The sequence below is a fragment of the Leucopleurus acutus genome (assembly GCF_964270905.1).
Source record: "Leucopleurus acutus genome assembly, chromosome: 2".
Classification (NCBI taxonomy): Eukaryota; Metazoa; Chordata; class Mammalia; order Artiodactyla; family Delphinidae; genus Leucopleurus; species Leucopleurus acutus.
The window spans coordinates 93,121,694-93,149,203 of record NC_139143.1 but is presented as its reverse complement, the minus strand read 5'-3'; the positions used below and the strand labels follow the sequence as shown (position 1 = coordinate 93,149,203).

Genomic DNA, 27,510 nt, shown 5'->3' with positions numbered 1-27,510 from the left:
AACGCCATTGAACTTGTCTAGCCCTCTCTGACAACGAGCATCAGCCATCCTCAAGGTGGTTCCCTATTGGGCAGCTGCTCTAAGCCCCTGATTTGGAGGCATAGGAGGAAACCACAGGGAAGACTGCCAGCTGCTAGTAGAAAAATCAAGATTTACGTGCAGCGAGCATACAATCATCCTCCTGCCATATTGGGGCAGGCGGTGGCCCTGCACCCAATGGATGTGCTATCCAAAGCCCACCTGGTGGGCTGAGGGGCCAGGTGTGCTCTGTGGACATCTGAGTCAGGAAGAGGAAGAGGGGCAGCTGCCCTGGGCACGTCCCTGGGTAGAGGGTGGGAACGAGGACATCTTCTGGCCTGGGTTTCAGAGGCCACAGCTCCTGACTTCAAGGCCCATGGGAAGCTGTGCTGGCTAGCAGCCTGCCTCATTCTTTCCTCCCAGCCCTGGGCTTCCCCACCCAGGAGCATCTTCAATAAGTGGGGTTAGGGAAGGACACCTGTGGGTCTTCTTGGGCTCCAGGCACCAGCTCAGGTGTCCTCAGCAACAGGATAAACTTAGGGGTAACATTGAACTTAGAGCCAGGAGGCCTAGGTTCAAATCCCAGCTCTGCTGACGGTTGGCCGAGTGATCTAGGGTGCATCATGGGGCCTCCCTGAGCTGCGGTTTCCTCAGCTGTAAAATGAAAGCGTTGGGCTTCCCTGGTGGCGCAGTGGTTGAGAGTCTGCCTGCCGATGCAGGGGACACGGGTTCGTGCCCTGGTCCGGGAAGATCCCACATGCCGCGGAGCGGCTGGGCCCGTGAGCCATGGCCGCTGAGCCTGCGCGTCCGGAGCCTGTGCTCCGCAACGGGAGAGGCCCCAACAGTGAGAGGCCCACGTACAGCAAAAAAAAAAAAAAAAAAAAAAAAATGAAAGCGTTGTACCAGATGACCTCACCTTCTCATCTGTAAAATGGGCTTAACCGTGAAGATGAACGAATGTGTGCACTTAAACCGCTCGCACGGGGGGTCTAGTGCAGAGCAGGCTCTTCACACACTTCCTCAAACGCCCAGGCCCCTTCCTGCTCTGTCCTGCTGTGGCGCTGCCTCGGGCTGGGCTTGGCCTCAGGACTCTCCAAGCTGCGTTCTGACAATCCACCTCTGGAAGGAGAAGCTGCTGGTGGAAGAGGAGGGCAAGGGAGGAGGGAGCGTGGCTCCAGAACCCCTAAAGCTGCCCGAGGAGGTACAGAGCTCTGTGCCGGGAGATTGTTCTGCACCAGGCCCAGGGCCTCCCTTCCCCCTCTGCTCACCCAGAAGCATGATGATGAAACACCAAATTAGCTCCGTTATTGTAACTCCTCCAAAAATTATAGGCCACGTGCTCTGCCAGAGCCAGCTAATGTCTCCCACTGGGGAGCTGGTGACACTAATGGCTATTTCCTCTCTTCCAGGCACCAAGTGCAGAGTGGCAGAAACAAAGAGTGAGGCTCAGGCTGGGAGGCAGCCCCGGGGGTGGGGAAGAGAGGTTTCGTGCAATCCGTGTTCCTGACTGCCCGGTACCAGAGCCACGGCTAGTGCTGCCTGAGCTCCAGAGCGGACGTTCTTTCAAATCCTTCCTTCCCTCTCCCGGAGGGACTGCCTCTCGGCACTGAATGAGCCTGGACAGCCCCCAGGTTCAGGAAGAGGCCAGCCTGGCATTAAGGCAAGGCCATACCCCACAGCCGTACTCCTGGCCCGGCCCAGCCTCAGCCCCTCATGCTGGGCATCCCCAGGGTTCCCGCTACTCCTGTTGTGGCAACTGCTGCTGACCGGGGGCCTGCTGCTCCCTGGACACCCCCATCTCTCAGGCCCACCTCTCAGGCTCCTTACGCAAGCTGCAGCCCGGCTTTCCTTGCTGTCCTCTCTCAGCTCCTCCTCTCACCCCACCTCCGCCTGCCTCTGCTCTCACGCCAGACAGCACCATCTCCTGTCTGCAGCAGTGAGGCCACCTGTCCTCAAGGAGGTAGGCCTTTCTCAGGCTGATCCGGGCCCCTTCCTGCCAGGCCAGGCAATGCGAAATCACAGATTCCGGGACCTGCGTTCACCGCCAACCACGCACCCCACAGCTCTGCAGAGCACCCGCCACTCTGTTTTGGCCCACGCCCTTCTTAGAGACTAGGGTGGGAAGTGGGTCTCTTTACAGAATTCCCAGCCAAGCACCTTCTGCAACTACCGCAATTAGCAGTTTGAGAGTAAAGACCTCTCTGTGATAATCAGTATAAGAGCTCAAGGGTCTTTGGATATTACAAAGATCCCTTCTCGTTTTACAGATCAGAAAACAGAGGTTTTGAAAGCCTGGGCGGCCCAGTTGATGCTAGATGGAGTTTTTTTAACCCCTAGACCACTTTGGAATCCCCTTCTTTCACTTTCCAGTTTCATTCCACATGTATGAATTGAGCACCTACAGGTGAACGCCAGGGTTAAGGGCTACAGGGGACATGCAAATAAACAAGACCCCGAGGGGCAGCAGTGGAAAGTTGAGAGCCCTGGACTCCAGAGACTGCTAACCTCCACCACGGTGAGGATGATTACAAGGGAAGAGCCTTCAAGGTCCCACTCGTAGCTCACACTCATCAAGCACTCGCGGTGTGCTGGGCACGTGGCTAAGAGCTCTGTGTTTATAGATTAGGGGTTACTCTTGGCCATATTTTACAGATGAGGACGCAAGCACAGAGATATTCACAAAGATATTAACCAGCCCACTTTGCTAAAGAGGAGGGAGACGTGGCTCAAACCCACGCAGCCGGACCACAGGGCCACCCGCTCAACCACCGTGCCAAACCAGCTTGGTTTTCTGAAAGGTTGTCCTCGGGGGTCATATCCGCTACCCTCACTAGCCAGTGTTCTGGTTTCCTCTAATGCTTTTGGAGCCCTGGTGAAGCAGTGTGTGTCAGTGCTTTACGTCTGTTATCTCAGTTACTTGTTCTTATAAATCTTTTTTTTTAACATCTTTATTGGAGTATAATTGCTTTACAATGATGTGTTAGTTTCTGCTTTATAACAAAGTGAATCAGTTATACATATACATATGTCCCCATATCTCTTCCCTCTTCCGTCTCCCTCCCTCCCACTCTCCCTATCCCACCCCTCGAGGTGGTCACAAAGCACGGACCTGATCTCCCTGTGCTATGCGGCTGCTTCCCACTAGCTATCTATTCTACGTTTAGTAGCGTATATACGTCCATGCCACGCTCTCACTTCGTCCCAGCTTACCTTTCCCCATCCCCATATCCTCAAGTCCATTCTCTAGTAGGTCTGTGCCTTTAAGAACCTCATTTACAAGTCATAGCAAATTCATGAACTAGGTCTTATGATTACCTCCACCCCCTTTGAAGAAACTGAAGCTTAGAGGTGTTCATAACGTTTTGGAGTTCAAAGACCAGGCTCTGAACTGGCCCCGTGATGTTGTCCATTACTCCCTCTGGTCCCAGGAGCAGGGGGTAGCTTTGTTTTCCCCAAGCGTCTGGTTTATACTTATTTCATGGACACAGAACCCTGGGACTAGGCTTCCCTCTCACATAGCTGCTGGAATGCTTCCAGGCAAGTGTGAGTCTGCTCCGGACAGCGTTCGGACGGTGGGGCACACGTAGTGGGTGGTGGCCTCTCTGGACTCCATTTGACTTTCTTTCATTTATTCTCTTGCCACATTTGTATGTTGTCTTAAGTTTATTTGTAATCATATTATAGGTCTTGTGAGCTAGCTAAATCCTTTTTAGAGCAACACAAAGCGACAGGCACAAATAAATGAAAGTTTTTAGTACTTGCTGTGCAACCTTCAGACAATTCACTCTGTCTTGCCTCAGCTTAATTTTCTCTATCTGCAGAATTAGAATAATGTCCCTGCGAAGACTTGCTGAGGACCGAATGAGGCAATGTGTGTAAAAGGGTCCTGTAAATTCAATAGTGCTATGTAAGGGCCAGGTGGACTTGTAATATTGTTATTAATAGCAAGATGGGGTCCGGGCCCTTGGGGCACGTGCCCCATGAGCGGTCTGGACCCAGGGATTGGTGAGGAGGGCCTGGTCGGCTGCGACCCAGTCCTGCATGTTGGGAAGATACCCAGAGTTGCTGATGGGTTTCTCAGAGTGGCCCAAATGCTGCCGTGGTGGGGTTAGAGCTGTGCCAGACCACACTGCCCACACCTGGAGGCTGTCCCTGGGGCTCTGCCCACTAGGAAGCCAGCTCGCTGAAGAGGGAGAGGTAATATCCCCAGGGCCACCCCCGGGCCCCAGAAGAAGGTCAAGCATTCACTGTGAGGCTGTAGGGCTCCCCAGAGGGTCTTCCAGGATGTCCCAACCTCATTCAGCTGGGAAGAGGAGACCACTCCTCACATCCCTAGGAACTCAGGGGTTCACTGATAAAGATGAGCAATGGCCATGGTCCATGGTGAGAAGGCAGGCCTGGGGGGCCCAGGTTCCTGAGCCTGGTCTTCACAACCCCACCTCTGAGCCTCGGCCCTGCTCGCCTAACAGTCTCCCCCTCCTGTTCTCCACACCGCATCCTTCCCTTCATGCTAGCATTCTTCCAGAATCGCTTAATCCCAGGAACTTCCAGGCCTAACCTAGACAATGCTTCAACCCTCTCTCGGTCTCCAGCGCATTCCTGCCCCTCACTACCTTCAGGTGATTTTTCTAAGAGGAAGATTCTGGATTTCATCAAAATGTTAATGGAGGTTATCTCGGGATAATGGGCTTATGGTGCGTTGCATTTCTTTTTTTGTGGCTTTCTGTATTTTCCAGAATATCTAAAACAAGAATATAATGCTTTGCCTTGAGGCAAGGAAGGGTAAAATATATTACAGTCTTACAGCTTTTAAAGAAAATGATCTCACTTTTGGTTCTCTGTTCTATTGCTTTAAAACTTGACTCCAGAGAATCTCCTCAGTTTGCCTCATCTACAAAATTGAAATGCTGATTTCTTACTGTGTTGAGAGTGTTAAATGAGATAATGTACTTGGAACATGCTTTATAAACACATTAGGTGTTATTGTTGTTAGTCCCGGGAACAATCAACTGCGGCAAGAACCTCTGGAGGCCCTTTCTCATTGGCATTTCACCTCAACCTTGTGAAATACAGGTTATTTCCCACATTTTTCTAATGAGGAAACAGAGAGGTGATGTGATTTGTCTAAGGCCACACAGCAGAGGCAGGATTCTCGCTCTGGTCTCCTGACTCCCAGTCCTGCTGACCTGCAGGTTCTTGGGGGATGGCACTGTGTTTGCCTAATGCCTTGCGGAGGCCTCTTGGATCCTGACTGACAGACCAGAGCTGGCCGTGTGGCCTTGAACAGTCCTGCTCCCTTATCAGTGCCTCAGCTTCCCCAAGAGTGAAGAGATAATCCTTATCCTCCCTTCTCAACATGTGGGGGACAGCCTGTGGAAGCAGTTGTGGGCTTATTATCGTCACGCATATGGGTATGTCACAAGCTGCATAATCTTCAGGACGCAAGGTCTTCCTGAAATTCTTCTTTTCCAAATGCAGTTTCTCGGGGCAACCAAAAGGTGTCGCTCTCTGGGGGACTGGAGTCCCAGAGAGCCAATTAAGCAAGATTGAATGGGAAGAAGCCTCTTGCTGGGTCCCCAGTGTCTGATGGACGAAGCGTGCGTGCCAGGTGTGTGTGTGTACACGCGCGTGCGTACAGGGCTGCCCGAGGTCTGGCCCAGGGAGGCCCAAGCTGCCTCCAGCTGGCCAGACCCAAGGTGGTCAGGGGACGCTGCTGAGTCCTCCCTTCCTTTCTCACGCAAGAGGAATAGTTGCTCAACCAGAGTTTCTCTGGTAAACATTGCCCAAATTGGGCTGGGGGAATAGTTTTCCTTAGGGTGCAGTCACTCACTCACGAAAGTGAGCTGGGCGCCTGCCCAGCCTTGGATAGGATTTACTAAAACCAAACCAAACCAAAACAAAACAAAACAAAAAAAAGCCCTGTCAGCAGGAATTGGAATTACAGAGGCCCTCGTTGCCTGCCTTTTTTCCCTGGCCCCCTTTTCTCCCCAGCCCTACCAAAACAGCCCAGAAGCAAGAAGAAAGTTTGGTCCCATGTTTTCCCCCTTAAAGCATTTTCAAGCAGGTGCCGCCAGTCACAAAGCCAGCCTGTCCCCAACTCCTTAAGAAGGGACGTGCTTATTGTGTTTTCATGACACACAGACAGAGCTGTTTTTCTCTCTCTGGAAGCTGGACTGTTCCGAGCACATGGTCCAATGTGTCACTACAGGGTTGTGAGTCAACTGAAGGCTCTCCAAAAGTGGAATCAGCCCCGCGGGGAAGGAGTCCCATGCCAGTGCTGTTCTAGGGCTGGGCTGGGAGAACCCCGCCCGCCATCCCTCCCCACAAGGGCTCTGGAGAAGGCTAGCCTGGGGGGGAAGGGCTGAAGCGGTACCTCCCTTCTCCCCCGACCCTGAGCTGCCCCATCTTCCCTTTGGGGTTTTCTCTTCAGTTCTATCTGCCCTAGCACCTTCTGCACTCTGTTTAAAGCTCCAACCCAAGTGGACACCCATACCTGGCCTACTCCTGGTTCCCACGGCCTCCCTGAAATAGCCCTGCAATGTGAAGAAGAACTCCAAATGCTGAGGGTGAACCAAAGATATAACCACAGAAAACACAATGGCACACAGACAGGGCGCCTTCGAAGCCTTTCACCACTGGGCTCCAGGCCCAAAGGGCTGGGACAGCTTCACAGGCCCCTCCCCGGAAGCTCTCTGCCCATTTCTGGGGAGTGGCACCCTCTCTTTTCCGGACCTTCATCTGTGGTCTCCTAACAGCCTGTATCCTCCCTGGCTGAAACCTCATCCAATCCTACCACCTGGGGCCTCCCACTTAGGCCTCATTTTGGTGGGCGGGGCTGTTTCATTCTCAGCCTACTGGCAGAACTGGGAGAGCTGAGATGGAAAGTGGGTCCCCCTTCCTATCTCAGGTAGCAATTTCACCTGTCCCCCTAAAGAGGGGCCTCTCCTGCATACACAGGGACGGCCCTACATGCCCCTTTGTGGGCTCAAGGAACGCCAGTGGCCACAGCAGTTCTTAGGTAAAAAGAGAAAACAAATGCTACGTGAAACCACAATTGCCTTCTATGGAGGGTGGAGTCAGCAAAGGCAATATAAGAGTCTCAGGGTTCCACTGCTCCTGGGGAAGAGGGCCCGTCATTCAGTTGAATACCTTCTTGGATTCTGAATGTTTGCAGATGGGGCTGGAACTGAGCCCGGGCTTAAGGGCTGGTAAGAACAAAATTTCCCAGGGCAATTTAAAGAGGGGCATAGTTTGTTTGTGATTGAGGCAGAGAGCCTGGAGAAGGTGGAGAGGAGCCATTAGGCTGAGGGGAGCAGGCATTCTATGGGAGGCAGGGCAGCAAGAACCTCTGGGAGCAGGTGCCTCCCGCAGCCTCCCCTGCCGCTCGAGGCTGTTCACTGGGCAGAGGGGCATAGACACCCGATTCCCACGAGAACAAACCTCCAATCGAGCTCTGCTACTCACTTTGTGTTGCTTGGGGTGGGGTGGAGCTGGGCTTGCATCCCATGACTGGGTCAGTGAAAGAAAGGCTGAGAAGGGGACCCTTCAGAAGAGACAGACAATTAGCGCCAGAGGGGGACCCGGAGAACATCTGCTGTCCCCATCCATCCTAGGAAGAGGCGGCTCTCGGGGACAGCCCCCCGAGCCAGCTCTTGAGGCAGCAGAGAGTTAGGGGCACATACAGTGGAGCCCACGCACCCGGTGTGACTCCGGGCTCTGCTTCCCACTGGCTTTGTGAGCAGTGGATCACAACAGTACCCGCTCTGCAGGGTGGTAGTGAGGGTTAAAGGTAAGCGCACAGAGCCTGGCACGTGGAGGGAGAGAGGCCCCAGCTGATGCCCCGCTCATGCCTGCAGTCGGAATTGTGTGCACAGACGGCGATCTCAATCTTGTTCTCTGATCGGTTCCCATCTCACCTCAACTCCTTCCCACCACGTACGTGCTCAGACACACGATTTCTTATCACAACAGAAAACAGCTCCTGGAGAAACTGGTCCCAATGTCAAGGATGTTGGCGCCCTCCCTGAACTCCAAGCCGTGCCAAGTCCAGACCATTAGCAGGAAGACAGGCAGTCTTCTGAAGCAATCATTGGTGCTTCTCGGCCATCAAGACCGAGGGCAATGCCAGCCTGCACTGGCCAGAGAGGGGTGAGGGTTTAAACATCTTGCCCCAGCCCCTCCCATCCCAGGGGCTGTCTCCCCCACTCTAATTCCCAAGGCCAAGTGGATTCCATGGAAAACCCTCCATCCCAAGTTTTGCTGCAGCCCTAGAGAAACCCTCAAGGTCTCAGAGACTTTGTCCAGAGAGGAAGGCATTAAACATTCATGGAGAATGAGTAGGTGTCATTTCAGACCTGCAAAGAAAACGTGGCTACAGGGGACGACTGATGAGGATGAATGAGGACCAGTTGGGCACGGGGTTGGCAAGGGAGTGGGGTGGGGATGGGAGCTGCCTGCTGGAGAGGCCACATCTTCCTTCATTGTTGCTGACACGGAAACATCATAAAGATATGCTAGCACTTGGACAAGGCTGACCCAGACTCCACAGCTAGCTCTGTCTCCTTCCTCCTCCAAGGAGTAAATATGTGTGCGCAGTGGGAGGCCTGGAGGTGGGGGTTCGTTGGCTTAGGGTCCGAGGCACTTTGATACGTAGTTTCTCTTCCCTCCTTGGTTTCCTTGCTGGTGTTGCTTGTTGGTTTGCCTATTTCCACTCCCAGTAGAGACTAGACGTCTCTTGCGTGGAAGAGACTAATTGTGACAGAGAGAATGTCATCTTTGCTCTGTGCCCTTTGACACCTCATGCCTTGGACTCCAAGTCTTGGCCCTCTTCCCTACAGGATAGAGAGGTTCACAGGCACAGAATGAAGACAGGGAGTGGGCAGAGGCCTGGGAAGGGAAGGGAGGAAGGAGAGAGTAAAATAACCAGGGCAAGAGAATTCCCTATAAAAGCCTAGAGGCAAGGAAGTCAGTCGGAAGAGCACGGGGCTGGGTCTCATGAGACCGGGGTTGGGGTCCAGATTCACACAGACTCACTGAGCCATCCCAGACAAGTTGTGCAATTTCTCTGGTCTTAACTTGCTCATCTGTGGCAGGAGGACGTTGGGCCAGATCATCTCCGAGGCCCTTTCCAGCTCTGACCTTCCCCGAGTCCATGAGAAAGCAGAGTCGTAACACCGGGATCCGCAGAAATTAGAAACCCCTCAGGGACGGCCCCAGTTCTTCCAAGTCAGTTGCCATTCTGGTCGTAGTTATACCCAGTGGCCCCAGTCTCTCTGGATTGCTGCTGATGTAGGGAACCCATTGCAATCCCTTCCTCCCAAATGAATCCTGCAGTTTGAATGTCCTTGTTAGCGTCCAGAAGGGATGTCTGGCTGTTGCTTCCCTTGTGACCAAATAATCTCTCTCCAGGAGAAAAATGTCCCTGTGAGTCATCAGGTGGTAGAAGCCGTAAGACAAGTGCGTGCCCTGCACGGCAAGGTGGGGGGAGCATGAAATGCACCAGTGTTGGAGGAACAGATTTTTGTTGATGCGTGAGCTTGTTGCCTACTGATTTCCCGTTCATTCTCTTGTAAGGGAAAGATTGGATATTTATACCATTGAGATGCACAGCATACTAATGAAGGGCACGTGGGGCCGGGGCAGGGCAGTGCTGGCTGGCCCAGCCAGCACGGAGCTATGGCAAGCTGCTGGCAGAGGAGGGAAGCAGAACAGGGCTGCGGTCTGGTTGCCAGTGGGAGCTGGGTTCTGCAGGCAGCTGGCCAGAGTGGGCAGTGGGGCTGTCCGGAAGCTAGGAATTTATCAAGGGTGAGAAGGGAACTGTCTCCACTGTTCTGAGCCTCTGGCAGTCTCTTAAGGCCACTTCCTCCGAAGCTGCAGGGAAGGACCTATTGTGAAAGGCTGATTTTAGAAACAACTTAAAAGAAGCCAGTGGAGCCATTATTTACAGCCGGGTCAGAGCCCTGCGTGGAACGATGAACTATGTTTTCCAGCCCTGCATGGGAAACCTTTAACCCCATGTACCCAAGAACGGCTACTGGCCACACTTGGCCCAAGTGAGAGGGTGTGGAAGGTGCACATCTGTCACCTCTGCTGAAGGGACAACCTGCAGGTCTGGAGCTTTCCCCTGTGGTGCAGGGACCGTGTTGTCATTCTGGGATTCTATCCCCTCTCTCTCCTGAACAGACACACTGCCTGTGGAACGGAGCTCGGACCCTACACCCCGCCTCTCCCCCTTTCCGGGTTCTTGATAGATTTTCAGCAACCCTTTGCTAGAGGAGCCTTGGCCCTTTGAGTATTTCCCAGAAAAGTCAAGGTCACATTGGCTGCAGAACCTGGGGCCTAGCGGGTTGAGTCACGTTCTCAGTACCTGAGCTTGAAGCATGGAGGGACCCCTGGCGCACCCCCTTCCAACTTCCTCCTGGTCATTATAGGACGTGAGCTTGGAGGGCGGGGCTGCAGGTCTTATTCTGGAGCAGGAAAAGCTGCTCCTGGCTTCGACATCCCTAACATCACATGGCATCCTTGCGGGAGGCAACCAACCAGGCCCTTCCCCTCCTCCCCTCTTCAGGGAGGAGAGCAGAGGAAGGAGCCCGGCCAGCTGCCTTCCGCACTGGCAGGGGCTGAAGGAATAAACTGCGTGGGGGCAGGGACTGGACATTGTTGACCTTCCCCCAGCCTGAGGGTGTGGGTGCAGGAGGAGAGCTCAGCAATCCAGAGAATAATGAGTGTAAGGAGGCCAGGCCCCAGGGAGTGTGTGGGTAAATGAACATTAGCAGAGACAAGGAGCTCCAGCTGAGCAGAAAGTAAACAAGCGAGGCCTGCAGCCCTGGAGTGACCCAGGGCTTCTGACCCGGGCAGGCGGGTCAGGCTGCCGGGAGGGCACAGCCAGGGCTCGCGGGGGGCCAGGCCGCTCCAAGAGTGGGCAGGGCTGGCCGGCTTCATACATGATTCAGAGCAGCTCCGGCTGGAGGGCTTGGGGAACAGTCTTCATGGGTTTGGCGGGCAGCCCGGGCCCAGCCTTGCTTCTTTCGCACCTCCTGGGGCTTCCATGTGACCCTGATCTGATCTCCTTTAGAAGGTTCTCTCTCTCTGCTTCTATCCTGGCTTGGTTCTGCTTGCAAGAGTCCAGACACTGGGGAATTCAAGGCAGAATTCTAGGGATACCTAGACTTGCTGCAAATTCCTGATGCAACGTGCTGTCTTGGCCTGATCTGCTCTGCGTGAACTGGGGCTGCTCACCCCCTTTCCCCCATCCCCACCCCACCTTTTCCCCAAGTATGGCCCAAACATGGAGCTAGCCTGCTGGCACACTGCAAAGCCAGCCTTCCTAGGCCTTGAAATCTTGTCTCCCTAAATGATACATAAATGGTAAAAAAGAGTTCCCCCCAAATGATACAACCCATGTCCCAATATTCCGCAAATGACCTAATTTCCAACGGGCTCCACCAAACAGCTCTTGGCAAGGCAGATGCTGAACGAAGTGGTCACGTCTCGGTCTGCATCTTACTTGATCCGCTGCAGCGTCTGATACGCTTGATCCTTCCCTCTCTCGTCCTGGACACACTGTCCTTGTTTCCTAGGACACTGTACTTTCCTGGTTTTCCTCCTATTTTACTGGCTGGGGCTCTTTTACTGGGGCTCTTTTACTTCCTCGTGGTCCCCACATCTAAACATTCGAGTGTCCCAAAGCTCAGTCTTAGGTCTTTTCTCTACATGTGGGATCTCAACTAGTCTCATGGCTTTTAACACCATCTATATGCTGACATCCCCTAAATTCAGTTGGTTAGCCGAGGCTTCTCTTTTGGACTCTACACTCTTTTTCTGGCCACGCAGCCTACGGGATCTTAGTTCCCCGACCAGGGATGATCAAACCCGTGCCCTCTGCAGTGGAAGTGCAGATTCTTAACCACTGGACCACCAGGGAAATCCCTGGATTCCACACTCTGTAGCCAAGTTTCTATCCAACATCTCCAGTTGGATGTCCCGACGGTCTCTCAACTACAACATGTTCAAACCCGAGCTCCTGACTTTCCTCTCCATATGGGTTCTTCCTCCAGCATCCCCCAACTCAGTCAATGGCGACTCCCTCCTGAGTTACTCAGGCTGACAACCTTGATTTTTCTTTCTCTACACCCTAGACCGTGCACCCAATCTGTCAACAAGTACCGCTAGCTCTACTTTCAAAATGCATCCACAATGAAGCACACCTTGCATTTCTACCCCCCATCCTTGTCCAAGCCACCATTGTCTCTTTTTCATGGCAAGAGCCTCCCAACGGATTTCCCTGTCTTTGCCCTTGTTGTAGAGTCTGTTCCCAACCCATCAACTCTAGTGATGCTTTTAAACTTTTGACTGTGGAACTCCATGAACCTTTCCTGCCCCTTTACCTCTCTCACTTCATCTTTTATTCTCTCTCCTCCCCAGTCCCATTTCTGCTTCAGCCACACTGGACCCTTACGGTTCTTTGAACAAGCCAGGCATCCTCCCACCTCAGTGTCTTTCCATTTACCATTCTCTCACCTGGACCTCTCTTCTTCCAGATATATGCATTCTCTCCCTCTTGTCTTTCAGGCCTACTCAGATGGCCTCCTCTTGGGGATGTCTCCCTGCTTACCCTGTTTTACCCTGCAGTCCTCTCCTCCAGCCACCCTCCCAACCCCAATACCACCCCCCTCCCACCCCGCCGCTTCCCGGCTTTATTTTCTCCAGGCCACCTACCACCCTCAGCCACATTATTTATCTCACATCCTCATGGTCTCCCCCACACGAGTGTAAGCTTCATTTACCACTGCATCCGCAGTGTCTAAGACGGTGCTTGGCACCCCACAGATGCTGGAACACATCACTTCTGGTTGCCTAGTTCCCGAACTATCCCTCCTTTGCCTTCCTCAGTTCTCTTCTTTTCTCTCGGATCTCCCCCTGCTTGGTACCCTTTTCTGGCCCCTGTCCTTCTTCTTCTTGACTCTGGGTGTTCCCCAAACTCAGTTCTTGTTCTCAAATTCTCCTTCTGCCATCTGCATCTCCCATTCCACTCCCTTACTCTCCCAGCTTCAGCAATCACCTCTATTTTCCCCTTCTCCCATTTCGTGCAACTTAAATAATTGTGTCCTTTGGATTACATTTTTACTTGCTCTGAAAGCTCCACCCAACTGTAAGCTCCTTAAAAGCAAGGACTATATTTGTCCTTCAATACCCAGTGTCCTTGGACCCGAATAAGTTCTTTAAGAGATCACTGAAGACATGTTGAGTGGATGAAGGTTCATGATGCTTCCCTCCTTCTCCTGCCCGGCTCCTAGCCAGGATAGAACTGGGATCCTAAGATCCAAGGTGGGTACTTTGAAGGCATTGCATCAAGCTGCTGGTCAGTGAGCGTCTGGGAGGCTTCATCCCAGGTGACTGACTGAGTCACAGCGAATCAATTGTGCCGATTCTCTGGTTCTACTCGAAAAGGCCTCTTGTAAGCTACCCTTGGATCACACTAGACTTGAGTATGTGGGTGTGAGAAAAGAATGCAACTAACTCTTTTCTGGCAAGGAAGGCAATTTCATTCCAGGAGGCCAGCCTTCCATCAGCATGCTGGGACCTGTGTGTCCCCTGGGATGGTGGAGGTGCTTTCCTGACTCCCCATAGGACTGTGAGGCTTTGAGGACTGGACTGAGTTGAAGTTATGGTATCCCCTGTGCTAGCCTGGTGCCTGGTACACGGTAATTACACCACAAGTAGTTACTGCACAAAGCAAAGAAACCCATTGTATTCGAGAGAAGTTCTTTCTAGATCCTTCCCCCAATCCAAAGAAAATAGAGAAACACACTCCCCTCCCTCTTTCAACACTCTCTTCCTTCACTGCCGTCAAAGCCTGGCCTAAAACTTTCCTTTTCTAGAAGCTTTCCCAGACCAGCCTCATCTGGCTCTGATTTCTTTTCTCCATCTCGCCTCAACACTTCTGTACATGGCTTGCAGTGCAGTGGCTTGCATGATTTGGTTGTGAGCTTCCTGAATTGCTCTGTCCCCAAGTATGTGCCCTGTGTGCAAGGGGGTTGAGGGGTTTGGGGGTCACTGGGCATGCTCCACACTTCCCAGTAGCTTGGTCAGAGGTGGGGTTTTTTCTTTGCCATCCTTTCCACAGCCCAGCCCAGCTTCTGTATCCAACACATGTTCAGTGATCAAACTGAGAGCACATAGCTGACACTCAATAATGTTTGTTGAATGAAAGAGGAATGAATGTCAAACTCAGTGCCGCAGCAAGAACACTGGGGAGATGGTAACGGAATCCAAGTGTCAGCACAAAAGCTGCCCCCTGAAACGAGAGGAATGATCCAGGCCACAAAGAGAAAATCCAACCAGTCACTCTTCTGGGTCCCCTGACGAGCTGCACAGTTTCAGGGTCTATCTTCTGTCCAAGGAGCAATGTAATCACACTCACTCCCCTCTAGCCATGCAAGGACGTGGGCTCTGTTGAAGACCTGGACTTGAGTCTTGGCTCTCTAGCGCCTTCTGTCTGGGTGACACTGGATGTCACTGAACCTGGAACCTTCGTTTCTTTACTTACATACAGGGCACAATAATAAGGCTTATGGTGAGGATGAAATGGGATAAAGTTGGTTGTGCTCTTGGCTCCCAGTAGGAGCTCAAATAATAACCTGCGTATTAATAACCAGTAAATGGGGGGCCTGAAAGGTGGGGAGGGCGCTGAGCCTGTTTGCAGGACTGTGCCTCATGGGAAAAGGAGGAAGGAAGCTTGCTGGTGGGGACTTGCTTGTGGCAGGAACTCCCCGGAGGACATTTCCAAGGGGCTTAGAGAGAGGACTGATTCTCACTGACATTGAAAGGAGGAGGGTGTGTCTGGAAGTTCTGCCCTGTGGCCTGTCAGCCTGGGGTTTAGGCCTCTACTAGGGAGACCACACTTCCAGGGACTGGGTATCCCCGCTCTGAAAGCAAGAGAGCCAACCACTTCTCTATAGGGGAAGCTGAGAATCTCAGAATCTCACAACTTGGAAACTAGTTTCTGAGGAAACCACAGCTCAGAGAGGGCAAATCACTTTTCCAAGGTCACACAGAGAACACATGATAGGACAAGAAGTAAAAGAGAGAAATAAATAAAACAGGAATAATAACAACCAACAACCTGTCGGAATAGGTGATCTGGAAAAAAGTGGGGGATCAGGCCTGGGCGTGGTACAAATAGTGACCCACAGGCCGAGTTAGAAGGAAAGGCACTGTAAGAATGGGGCTCGGGAGGCTGCTCTGTGACAGTGCTGCCCTAGGCATCTTGTGCATTTTATTTCATTTACTACATAGAATACCGCTATGAGGTATGTACCATCATTATCCCCATTTTACGGATGTAGAAACTGAGGCATGGTTTAGACAATGTCCCCAAGGTCTCAAAGCTAGAAAGTGCAGAAGCTAGAATGCAACACAGGTTTGTCTGGTATCAAAGCCTGAGCTCTTTGTACACAACTCTGCTCGTTGCCAGGCTAGAAAAGAGACTGTTCTACCACATAAGGCCCCCCCTCCTCCCTGCAGACTCCGAGTCCAGGCTCCCTGGAATTATACAGAGCACTCCATCACCCCCAAAACACACACACACACAAACACACACACACAAACACACACACACTCATTCTGACCTGGCGGGGACCTGGTAAGGCAGGAAGTTGGCCGAGTCCATTAATGCCACCAAGCACAACACATATTTATGGCCCCAATGACAGCCTCCATGAAGGAGCTGGGATGGCAACAGGAATACCTGTGTGCGCTGGGGTCTGAGGCCTCTGTAACAATAACTACAAGAATACAGAGATGTTACCAAGCCCTGGAGATGGCGGCTCTATTGTAATGATAAATCTGCAGCTTCATATAGAAATAATGAGACTGGGGGCTGGAGAGGGGGGAAGGGAAGAACAGAATGATTTCAGCCAATCGAAGTTGTGTGTGGAGAGAAAATGACAGACCACGGGGAATGCCCAGGAGACCAGCAGAGGACCTTAGTCAAGCCAGGCAGGAGGTGGAAGCCTCAGTGGCAGAGCTGCCCGTGCCTGAGCTTCTGGATTCCAGGGAACAGCAGAGGCCTCTGACTGTCCTAGCACATCTTGTTTGCCTGTTGCTTACCCTCTGGTGGGGTGTATGTTGGCTCCATGACAGCCTAGGCTTCCATCCAGAACAACCTGGGGATGCTGGGGGGAGCGGCCCTTGGGGCTGAAGATTTGCAATTAACAAAGGGCTAGCCTCCCCAGATGAACACCTCCCCTTCACGAGCCTTGAAGCTCCACGTTCAGTGGTTGTAAGAAAACAGCACAAATGCTCCAGGCTTTGCTACTTCAGACCACCTTGGGCACTGGGGCGGGAGCCAAAACAAGGAACCTGCCTGGTTCCACCTGTCAGGGCCGCACCTGATTCTCCCATACAAGTGTGAGGAGTACCAGGGCGGCAGCATTCATGGACTCCTGTGACGTCAGAGCAGCCTCCCGAGCCCACTTCTCACAGGGCCTCTCCTTCTACCCAGACTCTTGGTCACTGACCCTCCACTTCAGTCCAGACTGTGGGCCCCTGACCCTCTACTTCAGTCCAGGCTGGTTAATCTCTTTGCTACTCCAGACATAAACCGTCTACCCAAACCATCTCTCTGTAGGAATGCACAGCCCAGGTCTCTCCCCACCATGCCTGGCTCTACTCACTTTCAAAATACTACTTGACTTTCTCCTCCAGGAAGCCTTCCCAGGTTAACTGCACCCAAATTCCATTTCTTCTTTAATAATCCTTTCCTTGTGCACCAATACGTAGTTTTGTTTGAATTAACTAAGCCATCTGTCATTCAACAAGAACGTGCTGAGTTCTTACGTTTGCATAAAATGACACACTCAGCCCTGAGGGAAAATACAAGAGACAGTCAAATGTGGGACACAAGCCATTCCTGAGCCACTGGGGACTCTGCAAGGCATAAGATGACTCAGTGTATAAATGAGGGACCCAGAAAATAAATCCAGAGGAGTGACTGCTGTGAGAGCGGAAGGACTTCAGGGAAGCTTTGAAAGGTGGATTGGTTTGGGCCACGCAGAGAGGTGGGGGAAAAGCCTGTCTGCCAGAGAACACCTTGGGAGCAAAGGCAAGAGGCAGAAATGCTGGACCTGTTCAGCGACAAGCCTGCAGGCTGGAGGAGCTGGGGGCCAAAATGCAGCTCTAGGAATGAAATCTGGCAGGAATCTGGCATGCAGGAAAGATGGGAGCCGGCTGTGCTCACGTGCACCGCGCCCCACGATGCTGGCTGCAGGATTTCACGTACACTGAGTGCTCAATCATTGCCCGTTACTAGGGCTTGGGCCTCTCTGGCCTCAAAATAATTCCAATTTTAGAGTAAGCACAGGTAAAAGCACCAGCCTTTTATTACCTTTTCCTTTCCTTTGTCTGATTCCTCACCCCCCAGGATAAAGAGCCCACCCCTGAGAGCTGGCCTGCTGGAGAGGCTGTGGATGGGAGGGCCCCAGGGGCCTCACCAGGCAGAACATTCAGTGCAGACAAACTGCGAGCAAGACAGAGAGTGTGAGCAAATCACCCGATCTTCTGCTTCAGACACTCCTGGGCCCAGACTCCTCCTGCTTTTGACTATCAAGTTATATATACCAGTCCCTCCCTACCCCCCTGAATTCTCCTTCCCCACCCAGGAAACCTTCCCTGGCTGTCCTAGCTCTCAGATCTTACAGCCTCACAGTATTTGCTACTTTGCATCACTAGCTACTGCATTAAAGTTCCGTGGCTCAAAGAGGCTGTCTTCTATCCCAGCCCCCCTTGCTCCCGAGTTCCTGGCACAGTCCTGCTTAGAAAGAGATGGAGGAGGGTTAGAGTGGTACTGACTGAGGATGATGAGGGTGGCAATGATTTGTCCAGCTCCTTTTGGACGATCTGCCTTTTTCTGAAGCTGGGCTGAGGAAGGGGTGTGGGACGAGTGCAGGGACAGCCACGGAATTCTAGGATGTAGGAAGTTAGCATTCAGGGGAGGGGCACCCTTGGGCACGGACCGCATGCTCCAGGACTAGGGCTTTCATCGTGCCTGGAGCTCAAGTTACAGGAAAGGGAGGCCTCTGGAGAGGAGAAGGGAGGCTCTTCAGAGGGCTGAGTTGAGCCCTGCTTCCCACAGCCCCTGGCCCTCACACCTACCTCTCTCTGAGCACTTGGGCCTCAGCCTCAGTATGGGGGGGGACTGAGCCGCTTTTCTCTACCCGTATAGTCACGATAATGAAGCTGCTGCCTTACGAGACCACAAGGGAAGAGCTGCACCAGATGTAAACTTCAGAGTGATTTATAAAGCGGAGCTCTTGGGCTTCAGGCGGGCACACAGCTGCTGTTCCAGCCCGCCCCGTCTGCCCGCCCTGTCTGCCGGCCCCGCTGCTTGTGCTGTTCTTGCGGATGACATTTCGGGAGAGCAAAAGTAGGGGAGGCACTGAGACATCGGACAGGGCTGGTCAAAGTCAGCAGCAGCTAGGAGAATGGGCTGTCCCAGAGACCTTCTCTCGAGCAGAAACGGAGCCCACCAAGCTTTCTCTCTTTGAACAAATCGATTCTTATCCTTTTCCCACCAGAGTGGGGCTGATTCTCCCAGCCTCTCTCCTTACAAGTTCAGCCCATAGATATTGAGTATTGATTGTCCAGAGGGAGGGTCTGCACTCAGGGAAATAGTGCAAGAAATATCCCAGGAGACACTCAGTCAGTTAGAGTTCAAGACACCAGACACAAGGCCATTGGTGTTTGGTGGCAACACCCCTGCAGGGCTCTCAGCTGTCTGGCTGGGCTTAGAGAGAGGCATGCCACCTACATCTGTGGGATGCAATTACCCAGCTTCCTCAACAGCCACCCAAGGGACTGGAGAACACTGTCTACACTGGACCAAAGGGCTCTGGAGATGCCCTCTTAACTCTCTGTGCCAAACCTGTCCTCCCTCTTAAAAGCCAACTTGAGCCCCAGCTCCTTGACACCGTCATGGTTAATTCCAGTTGATCATGAACAGCCAAGCATCCCCTTCCCGCATGTGTGGATTAACCAGGTCTCCCTTCAAGCCCCCCCTGCCCCACTCCAACTCCCGGACTGGCCCAGGCAGGCAGGGCCTAAGAGCAGGGGCTCTGCTGCATGGTAGTCACTAGTGCTGGTCGTTAAGTACTTCCAGTCCCCCTTCTGGACGCGTGGTAGGATTGCTTTGCCCGGCCCCCTTGATAGTAGGAGTTGCATGTGTCTTGCTTTGGCTAATGAAATGTGAGTGAAAGTGACATGTGCCACTTCTGCATGGAGGCCTTAAGAACGAGCACATGATTTGCCACATCTTCTTCCTCCTCAGGTGGTAACTATAGGGGCACAGGTCAAAACGGAGCCTCTGTTGGCTTGGATCCCTAAGTAACAAGGAAGAATGGCCAAGCTGCAAAGCACATGTAACATGAATGAGAACCAAACTTTGGCTACTTTAAGCTACCAAATCCTAGGATGGTTTGTGGCTACGGCATAACCTGGTTTATCCCAATTAACACAGCCTGCTCCTGATTGCTCGTGCCGGGCTTCCAGCACACACCGAGGCCCTTGGCTCACACTGCTGTCTGAGTCAGGCTACGGGCCTGGCCCGATCCTTACCCATGATGAAAGACATATATTATTTTATAGGTGGTAGACCTGAGGCCTGGCAGGTAGAGAGAACCACTTCAGAACATGCGATCAGAAGCCATAGATATGTTCCCTTCCCTTCCCACCCACATGGGAGCTCTGCTCCCCGCCCCCCACAACGTGGGCCCCAGGGCAAGGACTTCCCCAGAGTGGGCTGGGCTATTAGTCAGAGTCCCCTTCGTACCCTGAAGGGCAGAGGCCCATTCGTCTCTAGGGGTGAGGAGGATGCGGGACACATCCCAGTCAAATCCAGGACTGCAAATCCTCGAGAAGCCCAGGGAGCAGGGTGGTACTCACACTAGTTGCGTACTGGATGTCCTTCCAGATGGAGGTTTCCTGGGACAGGTCAGAGGCCTCAAAGAGGTTGTCCAGGATGACCTCCCCGATCATGTCATGGCGGGAGAAGCGGTCAAAGTCGAAGACACTGAGATGCAGCTTGCGGTCAGCCAGCTCCTCATAGGGCACGGGGAAGTGAAAGTTCTCATCGAAGGTGGGGTTCAGGGTCTTGCGGTGCACCCGTGTCTGCAGCTTGCATTTGCGATCAGGCAAGAGGTAGATCTTGACGTAAGGGTCAGAGCTGCCACAGAAGTCCTTGGCGGGGAGGTCGAAGGCCTTCAGGATGCGCACGATCAAGGTCTCGTTCTCGTAGTCGTAGCGCAGGCTGAAGTTGATCTTCCCACAGGTCTTGGCCTCGGTTTTGGCGTCGTCCCCCTCCACTGACTTCTGCTTGTAGAGCTCGGGCTTGATGCGGCCAATGCTGGTGGGCTGCTCCGCCGCAGGGGGCAGCTCATTGCCGTAGTCCATGCTGGAGACGTGCATCTGCCGTGGCAGGTGGCGCTTGAAGGACGTGTGCCTGGCGGAGGGCAGGAGGGGGTGAGAGAGTGAGGTGGGGAAGGAGTGGGGGAGTGCCGGCAGGCATGGCTCGGGGCCCTGGCTCATCCTACCCCTTGTGAGGCCCCCTTTTCCTCCTGCCAGTGGACCCCCTTTCCCTCTGCACGCACTCGGTGTGCGTGACTTAGTATATGAAAAGTAGTTGGAATGCAGCCTGGTACAGAACAAGCTTCAGTAAGTGTTAGCCATCGTGATCATTGTCATTTTTCCTGCTTTTCTGCTACCTGCTTTCTAGGTTTCTTTCCTGGTAGGCATGACTCTGGTTCCCCCATTAAACCATAAGCTCCCTGACTGAGAAGGACCATCCTTTCCCACCCTCCACGTGGCATTCCTTCATCCCCACCACTACCATCCCCACCACCATAGTTAACATTTATTGTGCTTTGGAGTCAGACTGCATAGGTTCATTTCGGCTCTGCCACGTTCTAGCTGTATGACCTGGGGCAAGTTATTTAACCTCTCTGTGTTATAAAATGAGAATAATAAAAGTAGCAATTGCATAGGATTGCTGTGGGGGTGAAATGAATAAATACAATTAAGTGCCAGGTATATACTAAGCTCATCCCCCCTCCCACCCCGGTACGCGGGCCTCTCACTGCTGTGGCCTCTCCGGTTGCGGAGCACAGGCTCCGGACGCGCAAGCTCAGCGGCCGTGGCTCACGGGCCCAGGCGCTCCGTGGCATGTGGGATCTTCCTGGACCGGGGCACGAACCCGTGTCCCCTGCATTGGCAGACGGACTCTCAACAACTGCGCCACCAGGGAAGCCCTATACTAAGCTCTTATTATCACATGGATTCTTTCACTGGCTCCTCATGGATACCCTTATGAGAGTCATTAGCCCTATTTTACAGCTGGGAAAAGTGAGGCTCAGGAAAGGTGAGCAACTTGCCTGAGGTCAAACAACAAACTCTGTAAACGTGACCCAGCACTTTCATCATTTCTGGCTTTCAATCTGAAGACCAGGCCTGCTTCCCTTTGGCTGGTCCCCTGGGGGCCTGGACCCAGGAATCCACAAGAGCCCCAAGTTTTTTTTTTGTTTTGTTTTGTTTTTTTAACATCTTTATTGGGGTATAATTGCTTTACAATGGTGTGTTAGTTTCTGCTTTATAACAAAGTGAATCAGTTATACATATACATATGTTCCCATATCTCTTCCCTCTTGCGTTGCCCCAAGTTTTTAACAAATACAATGCCTTATACCTGCACGTACCACATCATTGAAAAGTGTTTCTGAATTTGGAGTAGGTTTTTGTCATTATGTGGTGGTTGTTTTTTGTTGTCATTTTGTTTTTTCAGTTAAAGAATGCCATGTATACAATTGCTGTCATACGGGGAACGCTGTCCAAAGCTACCCTCATTCTCAAAGTGTTAGGAATCTCTTGCTTTATCTCCCACGCACTGCAGCCTCCATCCAGGAGGCTGTATTGACATAGACACATCATGAACTTCTATGCCTCTGCGCCTTTGCATATTCTCTTCCCTCGGCCTGAAGTCTTTCCTTCCCTCCGGATAAGCCAACACCTCACACCCACACACATCCCAGGGCTTACCACCTGCACAGCACCCCACCTCAAAGGTTCCCCTCTCCTGGCGCCCACCTCCGAGTTGACCACCCACCAAGGAGCACATCATCGGATGTGCTTGTATTCTCCAACCAGAACATGCACATGATTATTTCTGGTCTCTGATCCTCACAGGCCGGAATCTCATTAATGCATTGGATCCAGGAACGTGGAGGTAGGGAAGGGAGGGGTCCACCCCTCACCTGGTGGATGACGCTGGCTCTGTGGTCTGTCGCTGCAGCCGTGTGTGACGCATGATGTGCTCTTTGACCGACCTCTGCACCTCGGCAGGGATATCTGGAGACGTGTGGCTGATCTTCACGGCTGCCTCCAGGAAGCCCAGGGTGTTGGGGTCTTTCAGCTTGTCCGCCATGTTGCCTCTGGAGCTGGGGCTCTGGAGGGCCTCCGGGGAGGGGTTAGCAGAGGAGGGGCTGGAGGCCTCCTTGTTCCTCCAGGGCATCCAGCACAGCTTCCAAAAGAGAAAGAGAAAAACTGCCACCAGGGCCACGCCACACACAATAACTACCACTGTGAGGAGGCTGACAGAGGTGCCTGCCCTCAGCCAGGCGGGGAGCGACAGGGACAGACACAGGAGGGGAGAAGCAGGGAAGGGTGTTCAAAGAGGGGCCACACAGAAGGGACAGAGACGGAAGAAGAGAAAAGAGTGGTCATGAGAAGGCTGCCCAGGTAGAGGAGGGATGGTTGTAGGGTTGATGCTCCGTATCCACCTTGAAAAATATCTGCAGCCTCGGGTTCACCTCGGTCTGATTTCTCCAGCTTTGCCCCTCCCCCCACCGCCAGCTTGGGGAGCACCTGGGTTGCCTCCCCTCCCCGTGGGCACGTGTATGGGGAAGGGAACGTAATTTAAATAGCAGCCTAAGCAAATGTGCAAATTCGTGAAGCAGTCATATTTGGATGCTGTTTGAATTTCTATTAGAGCTGTTACTATGGCCAGATTTACAGCAGGGTTGCTTCTGCAGACAGCTCTCTTCCTCCACAGGCTGTGGGGCCTCAGGGACCCCCATTCCCTTCCCTTCCCCGGCGCCTGCCAGGCCCACAGCAGGAGCTGATGTATAGTTATTAGGTTGACTTGAAGTGAATGAGATGGGGCATAATCTCCTCGAGGAGGGGGATTAGGTCTAATACTTCTGCCGTACTCCCGGAACTCTGCACACAGTAGGCTCAATAAATACTTGTATTAAGTCGGAATCTGATCCACACAGTTGACTTCAAAGCTAAATACAGATGATTCCGATAGCTGTCCTTTCCCCCCATTCCTGTGGCTATGTGAGAGCTTTGCTGTAAAACTGAATGTCGTGATTCGTTCAGAAGCAGGCATTCACGGTCCCACACCCAGCCCACCTCTGCCCCCAGTAGGATGCCCAGTACCCCAGGAGAGCTGTGAAGGATGCCTCCCTCTGGGAGAAATTATTAAGCAGGCTTCCCACCCCACCTTTAGGAATGAACCTTTGAGCCCAAGGCCTCTTCTTACTCTGAGATGTCAGAGGCCTTGAACCAATGATGGGTTTGCACAAAGGTCACTTGTAGACAAGCCAGCAGAAGAGGCTCGCCTGGCTTACATGATGATTGAAACATTGAGCAATTCCGTCATCACTATCATCATCATCACACCAGATTTCTGGCTTCTCTGGAAAAGGCCTGGGGACTTGCTAACTGGACCTATGCTCCCGCATGGTGGGAACTGGCGATGCCCTTCGGAAGGCTGCGTGCTCACCAGCTGCTCTCCCTGTTACCTGCCTGGCCCCTGCAGGCCTGTGAGTTTGTAGTCTCTGGATTATCCTGTCCCCATGCCTTAAGAATCTTGGGATTTAAGATGAGAAATGACCCTACAAGTGAGGCTGTGCTTTTGCAGATGGGAGCAGTGGTCCAGAGAAGGGACTTGCCTGGGGTCACAGGTCAGACACAGAGCCTGGACCAGGGTCCAGATGTCCACTGCCCAGCCTGGGGCTCGTTCCACTGTCCCAGACTCTTTGTCCCTGATTAAACTATAGGCTACTATAGCCCTGTGTTTTTTATATTTGTCTGACTCAGGGGTCAGCATAGAAACTGACACATGAGAATGAATGAGTCAATCAATGGCACATAAAACAGCTGTCATTATCTCTCAGCCAACATTTACTGAGCACTTGCCATGTTCCAGGTGCTAAGCTAGACTGGGAGTATAGAGATGCCCAGTCCCTCCTTGGGGGATCAAGAGTACTCTCACGGCACATGGGCCCCCGTGGAAGCTGTCCCCCATCCAAAGGCACCTGAGAAGGAGGCCAGAACATCAGCCACCCTCTCTGGGGAGTTAGCACTGCCTCCCAGCTCCCTGGTTGGAGGGTACTGGCCTTGACCAGCTACCACCTTCAGGAATAAGGGATGAGAGCACAGGATCCTCAAGTCCTTAGCAACCTCCTCCAGCCCCCAGGTCCCTGCATGGAGACAGCAGAGTCTTTCCCCAATATAGGAACTGAGGTTAGTCCACCAGAGACTGCCAGGGACCAGAAAAACTGATTCCTATTTACCTTCTAGAGTGAAGACCTGCAATTATGGTGTGCATGCATCCTGGGAGCACAAGAGAAAAAATATCGGATTGCTTAATATTTATTTATTAAAATAAATAAATAAATATTTATTTATTTTTATTTATTATCTTAAAAATAAGAAAGCAAAATTGTAATATACAGGTTGACAGTAATAGGAATGATACCATTTTACTGTTGGATTTAGTCAAGTTATTGAACATTACTATGTCCAAGGTACAGAGCGCTTTTTATGTATTCACTCATTTAATACTCTCCAGTGAAATAGGTAAAGATTATTATCCTCACTTTGCAGATGAGAAAACTGAGGCACAGAGGGTTAACTAGATTGCCCAGGGTCACACAGCTGGTAAATGTTTGGACTGAGATACAACCCAGACAGTTCAGCTCTACAATACCCGCTCTGTACATGTGTATAGAACGTGGGAACAAAAAACACATATTGGAGGTATTAAATCAAAATAATTTTTGCTGTTATGAGTTCATGATCTAAATGGTTTGAAGACTGTGTTTTAGGCCTGGATCCCCTTGGGGTTCACCAGGAACGTTACCACAGATATGGGTGCCCTTATTCTAAGCATCTGGCCATCTCTGGGCCCTCCACATCTGTTCTCTGTTACAGCTGTTCCGGGTGCAGTCTCTGCAATATGGGTCACCTTAAAACAAAAGGTATTTCTAGGGTTTTGCTTTCCTTTGATCATACATCTTGCTTGCTCTGGTAATAATTAGAATTTTAATGAGAAAGGGGGAGAATGGGGGAAATCCAGAGAGCGGAGAGTGCATTTAAATGTTCAGCCTGACAAAAAAACTGAATTCATAAATGAAAAGAGAGGTGGAGGAATCAATTTTTCCTCCGTGTGCTTGCTATTTTGAATGCGTCTCCACGTGACCCCCGCCCTGGCTGTTATTCCCTCGGAGATGTGATTAGGGAAGGCAGAGGTATGGATTATTGGGAATTGGCACCCCGCGCTCAATACTGGTCATGTAAGACCAGGAGGCCCTTCCTCTGCCTGGAGAATCTTCTTCCGGGATATCTCGCAGGCAGGCAATGCAAGGAGAATTAGGTCCTGATGCTGAGTGGGTTCACCCACACAGGGGAACAAGGTGGTGAGCAAGGCTGGTAAGACCAGAATTAGGCCAGGATGGGTATGATTGTATAGGATTTAGCCCCTTTAACATCACTACATGTGGCCTTGAACTCAGCCAGCCCGTGTAGCCTGGCTGAAGGTACATAATGGCCCAAGGGCTGTCCAAAGGCCCAGATGACCTAAGATATGTGCCTTCCTACCCTAGGCCTGCTGGGACCAACCCACCAGGATGTGTTGCCCTCTAGTAAATCACAGGTGCATAGCAGCCTTCAAAGCCTTCTTCCCACTCATGTCTTGTTTGAACCTCAACCTTATGAGGCAGATAGAATTTTGACGGGCAATTCAGCCACCTTTTGAGTCCTGACCCAGTGCTCTTCATATTTATTTGTATTCTTCCTCCCTGCCTTTTTCCTTCTTTATTTCCCCTTCAGGCTGGAGAGAAAGAAGCACTGCTCTAAAGTCAGACTGGGCTCATTCAATGTCCATCTCTACTGGTTTTAATCTCTCCCAGCCTCTGTTTCCTCATCTGTAAAATGGGTACAGTAATAGTACCTACCTCATAGGGTCATTGTGAGATTTAAACGAGATCAAGTGCATCAAAATTGCTAAGGAGAGTGCCTAGAATGTAGTAAGCCATATCATAAATATTTGCTATTTTTATTAGAATTATCTAGCTCTGCCCAATATGATTTTGGACATCTCCTAGTTCTGAAATTTGTTTAGTGGGCAGAACACGTGCAAACCATGAACACTAATAAACAGAGATAGCTTTAACTTTATCATTACAAACTAGGAACCGCCTTACTAGTAGAAATAATATAACTATTTCATATATAGCTAGGTGTCTCTGTATCTCAAGGCATAATACATAATATATCAAAGATCTCACATCTCCAAGTTTTTCTGTCAACACTCATTTGCTTGCTACTTGTTCAGTTGTTTTGTCATTACTGTCACCAGCCAGCTGGTGAACAGGAGCACGCTCCAAAGCAATGAGAAGAAATTCATGGAAGAAAAATGTTCAACCGAGAACATGCTACGCTTTTGCAAAGTCTTCTTGGAAACTGGGGGAAAGAAGTCCATTACTCAGTATTAGGTGCAAAACATCTTCATGGAGGTATCAGAGGAGACCAGTATTCCATGGGTCCCTGGTTTGGGAAACCCTATTGGCCAGTCACCCAGCAGCCTCTGGGAGAGCAAACAGCTGTGGAATTCGGCTTCAGAAACACACCCAGTGACCTGGCGCTGTGCAGGGCACGTGGCTTCTAGCCTGGGCTGGGGAAGTGGGCATCACTGGGTGCTCAGACACCAGGCAGACATCTCAGCTGAGCACCCGTGCCAGAATGACCACAGAGCACACCCGCCCACATTTCTAATTGCGTGACCTTGAGCAAGTTACTTCACTTCTCCAAACATGGGTCTCCTCTTTTATTTAATGGGGATTCTAATTATCCCTACTTCACAGAATCATTGTGAATATTAAATAAACTAAGGCTTTGAGCACAGTGCCCAATACATGGTGAATGCTCCCAAAAAGTAAGCTGCTATTACTTCTTCCTGTTTTGTTTGTGTTTGTCCGTTGTTTGTTTGTCTGGTGGAGGATAATAGTTTACTGGGTACAGGAGGGACCCAAAGCTTGGCCATCTGAGGCAGGGAAGGGGACCCAGGACCAGAGGGCAGAGCACCTGAGAGACCTCAGGCTCCTTCTTTCCTGGGAAGTTAAGGTCCCCTGAATGCCATCAAGGCAGGACCTGCTTGTCACC

The 27,510-nt window shown here is 51.8% G+C and overlaps 1 protein-coding gene across 4 annotated transcripts in view; it reads right to left on the bottom strand.

Annotated features, from left to right (window-relative positions):
• SYT6 (synaptotagmin 6) overlaps positions 1-27,510 on the bottom strand; it is a gene marked incomplete at both ends in the record, with an annotated part of 57,687 nt that overhangs the window by 24,285 nt on the left and 5,892 nt on the right. For 2 of the 4 annotated variants that reach the window (XM_082832461.1, XM_082832462.1), the window contains 2 exons: positions 19,957-20,512; positions 22,317-22,665. In XM_082832461.1, the coding sequence (XP_082688587.1) occupies positions 19,957-20,512; positions 22,317-22,665 (905 nt within the window). Of the gene's footprint in view, positions 1-19,956; positions 20,513-22,316; positions 22,666-27,510 lie in introns of those variants that run through there. The other 2 variants (XM_082832463.1, XM_082832464.1) reach the window with 2 other exon arrangements.